This window comes from Balaenoptera physalus (genome assembly GCF_965194825.1).
Source record: "Balaenoptera physalus genome assembly, chromosome: 19".
Taxonomy (NCBI): Eukaryota; Metazoa; Chordata; class Mammalia; order Artiodactyla; family Balaenopteridae; genus Balaenoptera; species Balaenoptera physalus.
Genome location: NC_138900.1, coordinates 16,669,282 through 16,685,289, shown reverse-complemented (window position 1 = coordinate 16,685,289; position 16,008 = coordinate 16,669,282). Strand labels below are relative to the sequence as shown.

Genomic DNA, 16,008 nt, shown 5'->3' with positions numbered 1-16,008 from the left:
CTCCATGAAGGCGTGGCTGTCTCGCTCGGCTGCACTCTCATAGACTCAGATTCTTCCGTAAAACTCGTTTTTCCGGCACTCTGATTGGCCTATATTCCTCCTTGGGGCGGGCCCTTCGGGTGTGGCGGGTTCTCATTGGCCCTCGATCCCCGTTGGCGAGCCCCGTTGGCGCATGATGTTATGTACCGGCGCTCGTCAATTTCGCTGAGACGTCATCCGCTGGCGCCCACCCTGACGAAGCCAGAGAGTACACAGCGGAACCGGCGGAGGCGACTGAGCTAAGGCGGTAGTAGCGGCGACAGCGACGGCAGCAGCGATGGCCGGGGCGGGGCCAGCCCCGGGACTCCCGGGTGCAGGAGGACCTGTGGTCCCGGGCCCTGGTGCTGGCATCCCGGGCAAGAGCGGCGAGGAACGCTTGAAGGAGATGGAGGCGGAGATGGCCCTGTAAGGCCCGCGACAGGGCGAGATAAGAGCCGTCCCACAGCCAGAGCCCTGGACCCTCCAGGCCACGATAGGCCCGACATATGGCTCTATCTTGGGGAAATGGGACTTTCGGGATTGTGGGGGCGGGAGTAAGAAGGAGAGCTTGGCAGGGGTGAAGGCGCTGTCGCGATATACCCAGCGTTCCAGAATTGGTGCAAGGTCCTGAGCTGTGGTGTCTGTCCTGCCCCCCCCCCAGGTTTGAGCAGGAAGTTCTGGGGGCTCCGGTTACAGGAATCCCAACTGCTGTGCCTGCGGTGCCCACCGTCCCCACGGTAGAAGCAATGCAAGTCCCAGCAGCTCCTGTGATCCGCCCAATTATCGCCACCAACACATACCAGCAGGTACGGCTGAACTAACGCATATAATAGAGCACGTTGCCTCTGAACACAGTGTTTGTATATAGAGAGCTATTAACATGTTGGCTTGTTGATTAATTAGTGTGACAAATATTTCAGGTGCCGGGCACTGAGGACACAGTAGTGACTAAGACAAACAATATTTCTGCCCTTTGGGAGCTTTTATTCTAGATCATGTTGGCCAGTAGAACTTTCTACAATAATGGAAATGTTTTGTATTTATTTAAAATTCATATTAAAGTTAAATAGTTCCTCAGTCTCATTAGTCACATTCAAGTGCTCCATAGCTAAGTATATATGAGTAGTGAAGAGAGAGACTACTAAAAAGAGAACAAGTAAATGAAACTTGTTCATTCTCTCAACAGATAATTTTCCAGTGCCTTTTCTGCGCTAGGCACTATTCTAGACACTAGGCATATAGCAGAGAACAAAACAGAAAAACAATCACTACCTTTTTGGAGTTTACATTTTACTACTGAGAGACAGGTCCAAGTAGAGTAAAAAGGGCAGAGGTTTATCAGCGCGATCTGGGAAGGCCTTTCTGAGGAGGTGACATTTACGGAAAGATGTAAAGGGCATGATGGAGGGAACCAGGCAGATATCCGGGGGAAGAGTATTCCCAGCAGAGAGAACTGCCAATGCAAAGGCCATGAGGTAGGTGCATACCTGACATGTTCAAGGACCAGCAGGGAGAATAGTGTGGCTGGAATGCAGTGAGCAAGGGAGAGGGTGGGAGGAGATCAGCACAGAGAGGTGATAGAGACAGATCTAGTAGGACCTTGTTGGTCATCATAAGGACCTTGGTTTTTACTCTGAGATGGGAAGCAGTTGAAGGGTTTTGAGCAGTGGGGTGATGTGATCCAACTTAGATGTCACCAGGGTCACTCTGGCTGTGTTTGGAGGACAGACTGTAGGGGGCCAGGGCAGAATCAAGGAGTCTGAGGAAGAGGCTACCATAATACTCTAGGCAAGAGATAATGGTGGCTTGGACCAGGGTGGTGGCACGGGAGAGAAGGAGGACACGCTAGACATAATTTCAGGTAGTGCTAAGTGCTTTGGGGAAGATGAAGCAGGATGATGAGAGAAGTTGCAACTGGGAGGGGCTAAGGACACCTTCGGCTAGTGTGATCCCAAAAGCCTCTCTGAAAAGTGATGTTTTAGCTGAGACCTAAAGTTTGATAGATAGCCACAGAGTGCAAAGAATGAAACCCTTGGCCTCCCAGGTGAGCCTGCCAGGGCAGCTTGGGGGCACTGAATCAGGCCCCTCACCCCAGCCTCCTCTCCAACAGGTCCAACAGACTCTGGAAGCCCGAGCAGCTGCTGCAGCCACAGTGGTTCCTCCCATGGTGGGTGGCCCACCTTTTGTGGGCCCAGGTAAGTAAGGAGTGGTGGAGTGAGGGTGGCAGTGTGGTGAAAAAGGGATGCCTGGGACTCTCCTCCAACCCTCCTCATCTCTCCCCTCCCAACAGTTGGCTTTGGTCCTGGTGATCGGAGTCACCTGGACAGTCCAGAGGCTCGAGAAGCCATGTTCCTGCGGCGAGCAGGTAGGTCTGGGGCCAGGAAATCCCACATTTCACCAAGCACTCTTGTTTCAACTACTTCACCCTCTCCATTTCATCCCCATGATGTCATCGTCTTTCTAAAGCATAAACCTGATCGTGTACTTTGTCAGTTTGGCATTAGTAAGGCTTCACTTGATCACTGCAAACCAACCCCCTTACTGTCACTCCTAATCCTTACCCTTTGCTGTGTTTCTTCATAGCACTTCATGCTTTAGAACAGTTGTACAATTTATTTATTATGGTTATCATCTTTTGCTTTCTCTAAAATATAAGGTCCATGCCAGCTAGTAAGTATTACATGCTCTGTTGATGGGATGGACAAACCATCAAACAAGCACCTGTGCTCCTCACCTGGCAGTCAAGACCCTACATCACCCAGCCCCTTGCAGAGAGAGATCCCCATTTCCTCCTCAGGAGCCCCAAACATTGCTGGGATGTACCAGCAAGGCTCTTGTTGAGGTCCCTTCTCTCCCCTGCTCATTGTCACCCAACTTTAATCTTCCAAAACCTATCAACTAAACTCAAGTCAAGCTAACCAAAGTCAACTAAAATCTGTCCTCTCCACAGGTCACTCACTCTTTTTTTTTTTTTTTTTTTTAATTTTTATTTATTTATTTATTTTTAATTTATGGCTATGTTGGGTCTTCGTTTCTGTGCGAGGGCTTTCACTAGTTGTGGCAAGTGGGGGCCACTCTTCATCGCTGTGCGCGGGCCTCTCACTATCGCGGCCTCTCTTGTTGCGGAGCACAGGCTCCAGACACGCAGGCTCAGTAATTGTGGCTCACGGGCCCAGCCGCTCCGCGGCATGTGGGATCCTCCCAGACCAGGGCTCGAACCCGTGTTCCCTGCATTAGCAGGCAGATTCTCAACCACTGCGCCACCAGGGAAGCCCTCACTCACTCTTACTTTGTGTTGTTGAGATGACCTTTATACACACAATTTTTGTGACATTCGTATTTCCTTACGTGTATGAAAAGGATATATGTTCTGTAAAGTTCTGGTATGATCTCTGTTAGATCGTACTTGTTAATTGTGCTACTTAAATCCTGTTACACTTTTTTATCTGATACCTGAGAAGGTTTAACACCTCCTACGCTTTAGTATGGTTTTGATCAAAGTGCATATCTGACCTAGTCCCCTGCCCAGCTTCCAACCCTGCTGTGGCTCCCCAGTGCCCTCCAGAGGACATACACGGTTCAGCCAACAAGACTGCTTGGATGTCTACTGACCTCTTGACCATTCTCCTATGATGCTCTCCAACTCTAACTTCCTCTATTACGATTACACTAAACTGAAAAGGGAAAAATTTTTGTTTATAAATGTTCTTGCTAGTAATATTTCCAAACTCACCCTTTGCCTGACCAACTCTTCATTATCCTTTGGGTCTCAGCTCACAGGTCCCTTTCTCCAGGAAGCCTTCTCTAGTCCCCCTGGCGTAGGTCTTCTGAGCTCCCACTGCTTCCTGGGCTCCCCACTCCCAGCCTCCATCACCCTGCCTGGGCTTTCCCCCATCCCAGCCCTGATCGCTCTGGCTGTCACTCTGGTGATAGGTCTGCTCTCTCCTACTCTGGACCAGGAGCTCCCTTAGAGCCCTTGGTCTTTGGTGTGTCCCTAGCATTGCACAGGACAGGGCCAGGCCCAGAGGAAATCATCAGTGGTAAGTTTTTGGTGAATGAACAAATGAAAAGAGCCCTACATCTCCCAGAAGGCTCCCCAGGCTCTTCTCCAGATGTCTTGGTTCTGAGAGTACCCACAAGCACACACCTTGCCCCAGGTGCCCCAGTCCCCCTTGACACACACCCCCATCTCTCCCACAGCTGCGGCCCCCCAGAGGGCCCCTATTCTGCATCCAGCCTTCATCCCTCACGTGCTGCAGAGAGCAGGTGAGGGGGCCAGGGTCACCATCCTGCCACGTAACTCCTCCCCGAGCCCTCCGATTTCCCCACTAACACCCTGACAGATTCTGCTCTTTCTTCTACAGCAGGTGGTCCTCGTCCTATGGCTCTGCGTCCCCCTCACCAGGCCCTCGTGGGCCCCCCTCTGCCTGGCCCCCCTGGACCACCTATGATGCTGCCACCGATGGCTCGGGCCCCAGGGCCCCCTCTGGGCTCCATGGCTGCTCTGAGGCCTCCTCTGGTGAGTGTGGACAGGGAACTGAGGGTCAGAGGTGCAGTGGGCAGAGAGACCCTCATCCTGGCCGGTGGGCTGTGTCTACCAAGTCTGCCTTTCCCGTGGCTTTTCATGTCTCTGCCTTCTCACTCTCTGACTTTGTCTCTGTCTTTCCCTCTTTCCTTCTGTGGCCGTATCTTTCTGTTTTTTTTTCTTTTTGTAAGGAAAGTATAGAGAGAAACACAAGTTACAGGTGTACTTCTCTCTCTGTATCTCTATTTTTCCTTTGATTGTCTCTGTTTTTCTGTCTTCGTGTCTTTTTTTGTCCCTGTGTCTGTCTGTCTCTCTGCCTGTGTTTCTCTATCCCTGTGTTTGTCTCTAACTAGAGACTCGTTTCCCTGTCTAGGTGTCTCTTGCCTGCTCTCTGGCGCCCAGGCCCTTGCTCTGCTGTATAGGATGTAGGTGGGAGTGAGGTCTGAGCCTGTGATCTGGCCCGCCTCACGCCCTCCTTTTGCCTACAGGAAGAGCCAGCAGCACCCCGAGAGCTGGGCCTCGGCCTGGGGTTGGGCCTGAAAGAGAAGGAGGAGGCTGTGGTGGCGGCAGCGGCCGGGCTGGAGGAGGCTGGCGCAGCGGTGGCCGTGGGGGCAGGGGGCACCCCAGCTGGCCCTGCAGTCATTGGGCCCAGCCTGCCACTGGCCCTGGCCATGCCTCTGCCCGAGCCTGAGCCCCTGCCCCTGCCGCTGGAAGTTGTGCGAGGCCTACTGCCCCCGCTGCGCATTCCTGAGCTCCTGTCCCTGCGTCCGAGACCCCGGCCCCCTCGGCCTGAGCCACCCCCTGGCCTCATGGCTCTTGAGGTAGGCAGGGAGCAGAGCAGTGGGGGCACAGAAAGGGCTGGTTGGGCAGACAGGAGCCCAGGGGCTTCTTCACGCAGAAACACATGTCATCTTCTATCTGTGGAGGTAGGAGGGACCCAGGAAATTGGAGGGGTTGGGAGGACGTGGGGAAGAGGGAGGCAGACACACACACCTGACACCCAGCGGCACATCCAGTGCCCCAGCTATGGAGGTGGGAGGACCGGGCGGGCAGAGGAAAGTGGGAGAACATGAAGAGGGCAGACGGGTCCAGCAGACTCCAGCATCAAGCCCTTTGCACCCCATCCCTTTCCTCTGCAGGTCCCAGAGCCTCTAGGTGAGGACAAGAAGAAAGGAAAGCCAGAGAAATTGAAACGCTGCATTCGCACAGCAGCTGGGAGCAGCTGGGAGGACCCCAGCCTGCTGGAGTGGGATGCAGGTAAGCGGGCTCGAGTGCGGGGTCTGTGCTGCTCCACCAAGCGGAGGCGACCTGGGTAACTGCACACCCCTCTGCAGGGCAGCACTGTTGTTAGCCCACCTCGGGGCGAGCCAGACTAGGACAGCGGGCGCAGGCCCTCGCCCGGCCACTGAACAGAACTTGGTGGAGGGGATTGGCGCCTAGGACCTTCTGGCCTCTGTGTCATTCATGAGGGGCCTGGCTTGCTAAAAGTGAAAGAGCATTCTTTTGTCTCCTAACTTTTTATCAAAAATTTTAAATACTGAACTGCACAGTTAACAACTATATATCTACCACCTAGATTCAGCGATTAACACTTTGCTGTATTCACTTTAACTCTCCATGTGTTTGTATCTTTTTGGTTTTTGCTCAGTCATTTGAAGTAAATTATAAATGAAGTTATCACTTCACTCCTAAATACTTCAGTATTCATCTCCTAAGAAAAGTGATACTTTCTTTCATATCATTACACGATTAACACATCTAAGAAAATTAACAATAATTCTGTGGCATCTCATATTCTGTTTATATTCATATTTTCCCAGTTGTCCCCAAAGTATATTATAGCTGTTTTTCCCCTGAACGAGGATACATGCAGTTTTGTGTCACTAGATTATTTTTTAATGAGAATTGTCTCCTTCCCACTGCTTTGTCTTATGTATAATAGTTTTTTGAAGTGTTCAGACTGGTTGGTTTGCAGAAGGTCCCACCCTCTAAGTTTGTCAGATTATTTCTGCCTGGGGTAAACTAACTTGTTCTCAAAGAGTGTCCTCAGTCACCACCAGAGCTATGGGGCAACCACAGTGGTAGCCAAGGAGAGGGGCCTACCTCCCATCCTAGTCCTTGACTTCTGCCTCTTTCCCTGGGACCGTCTACCCACCCCAGGCCAGAGCCATGGCAGCGCCGGCCCAGATGTGGCCAGTGCAGGCTGTAGGCCCTAGTTCTGTGACCTTGGGCAAGTCACTTAGCCCTTCAAGTTTCATTTTCCTCATCTCCAACAAGGGGATGGTAATGGTATATGCTCACGGGGGAAGGGATTCTTTGGGCTTGAGCACATTTGGTCGAGGCTCAGGCCCAGCCCAGGGGATATGTCCAGGAATGGCAGCTGAAGTTGGCCTTGGAGAAGAATCAGGCAGTATGTTCAGGTTTCAGGGACTCAAGAGGGATTAGAGTGGGCTTTGCAGAGGAAGCAGAGCTGAGGAACGATGAAGTCTGTGGTACCGGGGTGCCATTATGGGAGCCAGTGGGTGTCAGGCGCCCAGGGAATGTCCATGGGGAGGTGTTCAGGAGACCAAAGGATGCTGTGGGCTTAGAGGACAGGCCAGGGGTGGGATGACGAAGGTCGGGGCTTCATCGTGGGAATGGGTGAGCTGGCCCTGGGCTGGGGCAGGGCAGGGCAGTTAGTTAAAAGTGAGGACTCTGGAGCCAGATGCCTGAGTTCTTGTCCCAGCTCTGCCGCTTCCTGATTAACTTGGGGCGGGTGACTTGACCTCTCTGTGCCTTGGTGTAAAGGTTGTTGAGAGTGCCAGTCGTGTTAAAACCTCATGGGTGCTCAGCAGAGAGCCTAGCACAGGGTAAATACTATACAGGCATTGGCTGTTATGACCAAGAGGGCCCCAGGCAGAGACTGCTGGGCATACAGAGGAAGAGGGCTTGGTGATGTTTCCAGAGAAGGTGGGGTCATTTAGATAAGACTGGGCCAGACATCTGTATCCTCTGACCTCCTCTCTCCCAACCCCAGATGACTTCCGAATCTTCTGTGGGGATCTGGGCAATGAGGTGAATGATGACATCTTGGCACGAGCCTTCAGCCGCTTCCCATCCTTCCTTAAGGCTAAGGTGATCCGCGACAAGCGCACGGGCAAAACCAAGGGCTATGGCTTCGTCAGCTTTAAGGACCCCAGCGACTATGTGCGCGCCATGCGTGAGATGAATGGTGGGTGCAGCCTTCCCTAGGGTCAGTGGGCATGGCAGGCATCTGGCCTGAGCCTGACCCCAAGCCTGACCATGAACCCTCCCTCCCACAGGGAAGTATGTGGGCTCACGCCCCATCAAGCTGCGCAAGAGCATGTGGAAGGACCGGAACCTGGACGTGGTGCGCAAGAAGCAAAAGGAGAAGAAGAAATTGGGCCTGAGATAGGGTCTGTGGCCGGGCACCCGCTCCCACCCGGCCGGGCGCTGGCTCCTCCCCACAGTTCTTTGGAAAATCCTCAACTATCCACCCACCCATCCTCCCCAAAACCAGTTTCAATAAATTTACATTCATTTCCATCCTTGGCTAGGCTTGGAAGCACTCTTTGGGGGACAGGGCTTAGCATCCCCCACTCTGGGAATAGTGGGGAGCCTTGAAAGTTTACTCAGACGAACATGCAGATGGGCATTTTTCGGTCCCTGCTGCATGCCCCTTACATCTTCTTGAAACCTCTTAAGTGCACGTCCAGTGCAGCCTGTTCCACAGAGGAGGAAGTAGAGGCTTAGGGCAAGGCCGAAGCCAAGCAGACGCTCAAACCTGTGGTCTTCTGACTCCACCCTGTGTTCTCAGCACCAAGATAAGGGGGTCTTCTGGGCCCTGCCCTTCTGGAGCTCACAGCCTTCCAGGCTTTCATCCATTCAGCAGACTCTCATCAAGGGCCTGGACAGTGCTGGGGACACAATGGTGACTTAAACAGCCACAGGCCCTGTTCCCTCCAAGTTCATGGTCCAGTGGCAGAAGATAGGGCCGTAGCCGGACAGTCACAGCCCAGAGTGATCAGGGTTGGGATGGGAGCCATCCTGGGAGTCAGGGAGGGGCTTCCTCAAGGCACTGGCCACTTCTGAGACTGTCTTATTCTCTTCCTGTCGTTCTCTCTCCTAGTCTCTGCAGTTGTCACCCTCTAGGTCTCTGAGACTGTTTTCTAGTTTCTTCACTCTGCCAAAATCCAGCCAACTTCTGCTCTGTCTCTTTGAGTGTTTCTCTGTGTCTCCTCTGTTTCTCTGTGAGTGCCCCTCTGTTTCTTGTCTCTAAGTGTATCTCTCTGAGTCTGTCTTCTCTCTCTGCATCTGTAAGTTTCTCCCCAACTCCTGTTTCCCAGCTCTACGCTTGTCTCTGCCTGTCTGAAGAAGTGTCCATGCAGGAACTTGAATGCCAAACTGGGAGCTTAGACTTTACCCTGAAAGCAGCCAGCCTTGAGAAGTTGAGACAAAGTTCAAGCAGGGGACTAGCATCACAGATTTTCACTTCAGAAGACTCTGGGGTTCTGGAAGGAGGCTGGAGCAGTGACCAGGCAAAGGAGGGAAATGGCATGGGGAGGGGATGAGGGCCTCCCTGGGACACAGCCATCAGAACCCCTGGTTGGGAAAGGGCTTGGGAGGGAGGGGAGAAACAATGCCAAGGCTTCTCAGGGAAGCCAGTTACCCAGGAAAGGTGTCGAATTTCCTCAGTTCCTGTCTTCCTCCCTTACTGCCCCCTCTGACGTCACATTTTCCAGTCTGGTTAGAGGGGTGAGGGCCTCCCATCAATGGCAGGAAGTACCCTTCAGCCCCCTGCCACCTGGGCTGGACCACCCAGCTCCAGAACCCTCAAACCCCATCCCCACATCACTAGCCCTCCCTACTCCTGACCCTCTTCTATTCACTGCAGGCAAAGGAGGAGATGGAAAGAGGAATGATTCCAGAAAGGCGGGTTTTAAATGTGTGCATTTAAGTCCTGAGGGGAGAGAGAAAAAGATCAATGGGGTTGAGAGACAAAAGGACCAAAATGGAGGGGATGTAGTGAGCAGAGACAGAGAGGTGGGGAGGGAGACAGGAAGAGAAGAGAACTGTGGGTCTGAGGCAGTACGATGGGAAGGCAGATGGGGGAAAAACCCAGGGAGGGAAAGAGATGGAAACAGATAAGGAGATAGGGAGAGAGATTAGAACACTTAAAGACAGATGGGGAGGGACTGTGACATCAGAAGAGACTTGGGGGAATTCCCTGGGGTCCAGTGGTTAGGACTCCTCGCTTTCACCGCTGAGGGCGCAGGTTCAATCCCTGGTCAGAGAACTAAGATCCCACAAGCTGTGAGGTGTGGCCAAAAAAAAAAAAAAAAAAAAAGTTACTGCAGTCAGGCCTGGTACAACAGAGACCCAGGGCCAGGGACGTCAACCCAGGGCAGAGAGACATGGGGAGACAGATACATACAGACAGGAAAGAGGCCAGCTTCAGGGAGAGGAGGCTCCAGGCCTGGTGGGGCACAGCTGGTGGAGACTCCTTTCAGACCCCTGGGTTAGATGGATGGAAGGACCGGTGATGCCCGAGGGCTCTGTGGTTCAACCAGCGCTGGGTCCAATCCCAGGAGCCCCACAACCACCCACTGTGTGACCTAGTAAGTTGCTCTTCCCGTCGAGGCCCAGCTTCCCTCGTGTAACAAAGAAGGGCAGTGCCCACACCCCCCACTTCTCCCACCCCCAGAATGGCAAGTGGTTAGTGATTGAACTGGGGGAATATTGGAAATGGCCCATATTAAAGAGGTTATTTTTAATGGTAAATATTTACTTATCAATATTGCAGGATGGGTACAAGCGCAGGCTCTGAAGCCAAGCTACCAGGGTTTAGGGTTGCCAGATTTAGGAAATAAAAATACAGGGCACCTAGTTAAATTTGAACTTAAGACAACAAATAATTTTTTGGTATAACTGTGTCCCAGATATTGCACGTGTGTATGTACATGTCGCAAGTATACACGGTTTGTTTTTTTGCTGAAATATTGGAAACAAGTTACAGACACAATACTTCACCCCTAAATATCTCAGTGTTCCTTATAGAGATAGCTTTCATATCATACTACCATTATCACATCTAAGAAAATGACTAATTCTATATCTCATATTCAGTTCATATTCAAATTTCCCCATTTGTCCTGAAGTGTTACAGCAGTGAAGGGCATGGGTTCTGGAGATGAAGAAAAGTGGGAGGAATTCCTCCTCAATTTCTGCTTTCATAAAATCGGGATAAGACTAGTACCTACCTGGTAAGAGGATTAAACAAAGGCCCAGGGCACAGCCGGTGGCATGTAATGAGCCCCCAATAAATGTTAGCTATTATTATCACTGTTGCTATTGTTTATACTGTGTTCTTACTGTCCTCGGAAGTAGCCCCAGGACTTCCCCTCAAAGCCCTCAGAAGGGGAGAAGTGGGCCTGGTGGAGGATCCCAGGTCAATCTACCCCCACAGGCCCCCTGTGGATTGTGACGTCTGCCCGCTGGGGGTCTGGCCGGAAATCCCCCTTCCTGTTGCAGATAAGCCTGGCGCAGCCCAGCTGACCCCAGCCTCTCCTCCCCCACCACCTCCCATGTCACAGGATCAAGTCCCCAAGCCCCCCACCCCGCCCCAGTCACCCCGGAAACACCCCTCCTCACCCCGGTCTCGCCCAGCCCGCTGTTTCCCAAGCTCCTGTTCAAGTCCAAGCCACCCTTGCAGGAGGACAGCCAAAGCTACCGTGGAGGCGGACGGCCATCTCTGGGGGCAGAGGGGAGTGGGGCGGGGGTGACACAGCTCGGCCCCGCCTCAGCCCCTGCAACTCGACCCCCGCTGCGACCCCCAGCTCTGACGTCTTGGAAAATTCCCCCCTGCCCAGGCCCCCGGGGGGAGGGGGTGCATGGTATGAAATGGGGCTGAGACCCCCGGCTGAGGGCAGAGGGACCTGCCAGAGGTGAGCTGTGAACTGGGGACTGGAAGTCTGGATGTCTGGGGGCCTGAATTCCTCGGTCTGGGTGTCTGGGGGCCCTTAACTCCTGCTCTGAGAGAAAAGGACACTGGAGGCCAACAACCAGGGTCCTGGGGAAGGAGGGAGCAGAGGCCTGGACTCCTCTGAGTGAAGCAAGGGATGGGGCTCAGACCCCAGGGTCCCTAAGTGTCACCAGCTCACCCTGTGCCCTTTTTGTTTTTTCTGACCCAGAACATTCACCGCGAGCAGCCATGGATTTGTGGAACTGGGATGAAGCATCACCACAGGAAGTGCCCCTGGGGAGCAGGCTGTCAGGGCTGGGTAGGCTGCTGGGGCTGAGACAATGTGTGTGGGGTGGGCGCTCAGGTGGGCGCTTCCACCGACCCTGACGGGGCTCTAACCTTCCTGCCTGCAGAAGGAGCTGAACTCGACTTCTATTTCCCCGAACTGGCACTCCAAGGGGACACGCTGACAGCGGAGACATGTTGGAAAAGTGTCTGTGGGCTGGGACCCTTGAGCGCTGGGGAAGAAGGTGAGAGGCTGGGCTTCTAAGTCTAAGGGAGGAAGGGGGCGTGCCTGGACTCCTGGGGTTGAGCCGGGAGAGGGGTGTGGGCTTGAACTCCAGAGGCTGAAGGAGAAGGAGGAGGAGGGGCCCAGACAGCCTCCTGAGTCCCAGGTCTGAGTGAGTAGGGGCCGGGGGTAATAACTCTCGGTCCCTGACAAATAAGGACCACTGGGTTGAGTGGCTGAGGGGAGTCTCTAGCCATTGTGCACACCATTCCCTAAACTCTGCTACGTCCTATCCCTCGCAGGGCTCCCACAGCCGGACTGGGGCTCCGCATTACCGTACCCAGAAGCTCCATGGGGGGCGGGTGAGTGTGTGCGGAGAGGCGGGGGGAGGAGGGGACTGGGGTCCTCCACTGTGACTAGAGGTTTAGACTCCCCGATCTTTGAGGGGGAACGGGGATAGGACGGGGGACGCCTGTGTCCTTAAGGTGGCATGACCGAGATCCTGGAGCGTGGGGCCCCAGGCGCGAGGGCTGAGAGCTTCGACCCCTAGAACCCCCGAGGGGGCCAGGGATCGGGACACCTGGGCTCCTCAAACTTGGGGTCCGTTCGTCCTCACAGAACCCGCCCCTCAGGCTCTTCCGTGGTCGGGAGACTGGACAGACTTGCCGTGCACCGGCTCGGTCCCTTGGAGCCGCGTCTCCCAGGCCCTGGGTCCCGCCCTCTGGGCTGGCTCTAAAGGGGCAGCCGCCCAGAACTGCGCCACCTCCGCGGGAAGTGCCAACTCGTGGTCGGGCGCCCGGGTCGCCGCCAGCTCCACCAGCTGGGACTATTCCGTTGGCCCGGACGGCGCCACCTACTGGGGCAAGAGCCTCGGCGGGGAGCCGCCCGCCGACTCTACCAGTTCGTGGGGCGGGCCTGCGGGATCGGACTATACCATCTCCTGGGACTCGGGGCTGCATACGGACTGCACCACCTCTTCGAAGGAGTACCAGACTTCAGATCTCACCACTTCCTCCGAACCGAGCCAGCAGTCGGACCGCGTAACCTTGGCTTGTTACCCCAAAGCTAACCACCGAGGTGAGGTCCGAGACACTTTGTCCCAAGGGAGCGAAGCCGGAGTCTAGTGAGGCGGGGCCTAGGCGCCAAAGGGGGCGGGACCGGGAAACTGGCGGGGCTCGAGAGGGGAGGGGGAGGTGGCCCTCCTCTTGGGTCCCCAGGGAGGAGAAGACTAAGACACGGGTAGTCTTCCCGGGAGCAAGGAACCAGGACCTAGGCTCCTGCATTAGGCAAGAGGAAAGAGATGAGGATATGGATACCTGGGTCTCCAAGATGGGGCAGCCAAACTCCTAAATCTCCAAGATGGGGGCCCCGATGCCTGGGTCCCCAAGGCCAACTCTTAGGTCCCTTAGATGGAGGAATCCGGACTCGGTCCCCGAGGAGGAGGGGATCCGGATTCCTGGGTCATCGAAGCGACATGATCTGGGGCCAGGAAACCTGAGTGTTCACTTGCCTCCACCCCGCAGGTCCCATTCAGCTGTGGCAGTTCCTCCTGGAGCTCCTCCACGACGGGGCGCGTAGCAGCTGCATCCGCTGGACGGGCAATAGCCGCGAGTTCCAACTCTGCGACCCCAAAGAGGTGGGGCAGCCTCCCAGACCCGCTTAGTCCCGCCCGGGTCTCCCGGTGTTCAGTTTAGCCCCGCCAGCACTTCGCCTAGTGCTAGGCCCCGCCCCCAGCCTCGCCCTCAACTCCGCCCCGCTCCGCCGGGCCTAACCCCCATGCTGACAGACCAGAACCCCGACCCCGCCCCACCCATCCATTGTCAAGCCCCTCCCACTCCCCACCTCTCCCGCCCCCTCAGACTAAGCCCAGCCTCCGCCCTAGGTGGCGCGGTTGTGGGGCGAGCGCAAGAGGAAGCCCGGCATGAATTACGAGAAGCTGAGCCGAGGTCTGCGCTACTACTACCGCCGCGACATCGTGCGCAAGAGCGGGGGGCGCAAGTACACGTACCGCTTCGGGGGCCGCGTGCCTGGCCTAGTCTATCCCGACTGCGTGGAGAGCGGACAGGGAGCAACGACTCAATAAAAATGCACGGTCAAGCATCGTTGTGCGTGCTGTTTGAATCCTTCCCACCGACACTATGTCTGCTAGGGGGCCTGTGTGCACTAGCACACCCACATCGCCTCCACAGACCCGTGTGATCCCAAAACACACCGGGGGACCTACCGTGTGCTCACTGTGTCATGGGACACGCAGAGGAATCAGACAGTCCCCACTGGGCCTGCCTACTGTGTGCCTGCCCTGTACTGGGACTTGCACAAGAATCAGACCCAATCACTAACTTTCGAGTTTATTTACTGTCCCCACCTTGAAGAGAGGACTCACTCCAAAAAGGGCTTACTGTGTGACCTCCCAGTGCTAGGAACCATCAAGGAATTAGACCTAGTGCTTACGCCCCAAAACCACCTACTCTGTTTCTCCACTCCAAGCTGGGGGCCATAGAACTCAGACCCCAAGGAGAGCCTACCCTGTTCTAGGAACTACTGAGCCTCTAAAGAGAGCCTACTGAGTGGTCCCCTTATGGGCCATGCTGGGAACTCAGCAGTGACCAAGACAACCCTGGACCTTGCCCATAGGAAGCTCACAGTCAGTGGGAAGACAGACCCATCACCAGCCAGGGACAGCCCAGAGTGGTCAGGGCTGGAATGGGGAAACTCTAGGGGGTAGAGGGGGACCAAAAAGAAGGATCTGCCCTAGTCTGAGGTGCGGGCAGGGGGGTGGTCAGGGAAAATTTCCTGGAGAAGAGAATAGCTGATTTGAAAAGTCAGGTAGGCAAAGAATGTCCCAGTCAGAAGAAATAGAGTAATCGAAGGCCTGGAGGTAGATCTCACAGCACTGTTCGATGAACTAAAATCTCAACGTGGCTGGAGAGGGGACCATGGCTCAGTTCACAAAGCTCCAGTTGGAACTGCCCATGTGGGCCATGGTAAGGGGCCTGGACTTTGTCCTGAGGGCACAGGGGAGCCAGGGAGGGGATTAAGCAGGGAAGGGGTTTGGGCTCTGGGAAGATCTCATTGAAGGGGGTGAATGCAGGCATGTAAACAGGCAGTTCCACAAATAATTACAACGCTGATGAACACAGAATGCATAAGAGGCCCCCAACCCAGTTAGGCCTGGACACTGCACCCAGCACAGTATGTGAGAAGCTTTGGAGGCCAGGCTGAGGGGAGGGGCAAAAGCAGGTCTCTTTCATAGCTTCCTCTTCCAGTCCCTGGAAGCCCCCTTTATTCACACAAGAAATTCACTCATTCCACAAATATTTATAGAGTACCTATACTATGTGCCAGAAACTGTTTTAAGTGCTAGAGATACAATGGTGAATAAGAGACAAAACTTGCTCCTTTATGATGCTTCTATTATATATTGAGGGAGACAAAAAATGATAAACAATAAGAGGAAGGATACAGTATGTCAGACGATAAGTGCTTTGGAGAAATAAAGTAGGGAAGAAACTGACAAGATAGCAATTTTAAATATTTGGACTGAGAAGGACTCATTGTTAAGGTGACATTTTAACAAAGACTTGCAGGACTCGATGGAGGGAGCGAACTGCAAGAAGAGCATTCCAGGCCAAGGGGACAGCAAGTGCAAAGGCCCTTACGGGGAAGCCAGCCTGCACGTTTAAGGAACTGCTAAGGAGGCCAGTGTGGCTGGAACCGCAGCAGTTAAGAGAAGGAGGTAAGAGTATAAAAGGGGCCAAACCGTGTAGGTCATTTGCAAGGACTTTGTCAGGGTAAGCATTCAATAGATAATTCTTGCACGAATAAGAGCATTTCCGCTAGGATATTTTTCCCAGGCCCACTCTCCAGCCAGCCCCAAGACCCAGACTCCTTTCTCCTGGTAATGACAGAGAGGTGACCATGCTGCACCCACAGCTTGGCACAGCGATAGCTCCGTGCGGTTCCAAGTGCCACGCAAGCTTACGATTGGGCTGGGAT

The 16,008-nt window shown here is 54.2% G+C and overlaps 2 protein-coding genes across 7 annotated transcripts; both read left to right on the top strand.

Annotated features, from left to right (window-relative positions):
- Positions 1 to 311: 311 nt before the first annotated feature.
- Positions 312 to 8,089, top strand: RBM42 (RNA binding motif protein 42). 5 transcript variants are annotated; one of them, XM_082437798.1, is made up of 10 exons: positions 312 to 444; positions 680 to 824; positions 2,129 to 2,213; positions 2,309 to 2,383; positions 4,219 to 4,284; positions 4,386 to 4,537; positions 5,032 to 5,364; positions 5,683 to 5,800; positions 7,560 to 7,754; positions 7,846 to 8,089. In XM_082437798.1, exons 1-10 carry the CDS (start codon positions 317 to 319, stop codon positions 7,956 to 7,958), a joined length of 1,410 nt encoding a protein of 469 aa, XP_082293924.1. In that variant the 5' UTR covers positions 312 to 316; the 3' UTR covers positions 7,959 to 8,089. The 5 variants fall into 5 exon arrangements, with proteins under 5 accessions (XP_082293924.1, XP_082293923.1, XP_082293922.1 ...); XM_082437797.1 differs by having other exon boundaries at positions 4,383 to 4,537; XM_082437796.1 differs by having other exon boundaries at positions 4,362 to 4,537.
- A 3,231-nt stretch (positions 8,090 to 11,320) lies between these two features.
- ETV2 (ETS variant transcription factor 2) lies at positions 11,321 to 14,114 on the top strand. Of its 2 annotated transcripts, XM_082437802.1 has the most exons (6): positions 11,321 to 11,823; positions 11,918 to 12,034; positions 12,315 to 12,374; positions 12,631 to 13,089; positions 13,536 to 13,648; positions 13,895 to 14,114. In XM_082437802.1, exons 1-6 carry the CDS (start codon positions 11,754 to 11,756, stop codon positions 14,093 to 14,095), a joined length of 1,020 nt encoding a protein of 339 aa, XP_082293928.1. In that variant the 5' UTR covers positions 11,321 to 11,753; the 3' UTR covers positions 14,096 to 14,114. The 2 variants fall into 2 exon arrangements, with proteins under 2 accessions (XP_082293928.1, XP_082293929.1); XM_082437803.1 differs by lacking the exon at positions 12,315 to 12,374 and having other exon boundaries at positions 11,324 to 11,823.
- Positions 14,115 to 16,008: the final 1,894 nt, after the last annotated feature.

Excerpts from the sequence above, each read along its gene's own strand:
- RBM42 (XM_082437796.1), top strand. The coding sequence starts at position 317 with ATGGCCGGGGCGGGGCCAGCCCCGGGACTCCCGGGTGCAGGAGGACCT. Across the intron at positions 2,384-4,218 it reads CATGTTCCTGCGGCGAGCAG|CTGCGGCCCCCCAGAGGGCC; the intron begins GTAGGTCTGGGG and ends TCTCTCCCACAG. Across the intron at positions 4,538-5,031 it reads CTGCTCTGAGGCCTCCTCTG|GAAGAGCCAGCAGCACCCCG; the intron begins GTGAGTGTGGAC and ends TTTTGCCTACAG.
- ETV2 (XM_082437802.1), top strand. The coding sequence starts at position 11,754 with ATGGATTTGTGGAACTGGGATGAAGCATCACCACAGGAAGTGCCCCTG. Across the intron at positions 12,035-12,314 it reads CTTGAGCGCTGGGGAAGAAG|GGCTCCCACAGCCGGACTGG; the intron begins GTGAGAGGCTGG and ends TATCCCTCGCAG. Across the intron at positions 13,649-13,894 it reads AACTCTGCGACCCCAAAGAG|GTGGCGCGGTTGTGGGGCGA; the intron begins GTGGGGCAGCCT and ends CCTCCGCCCTAG.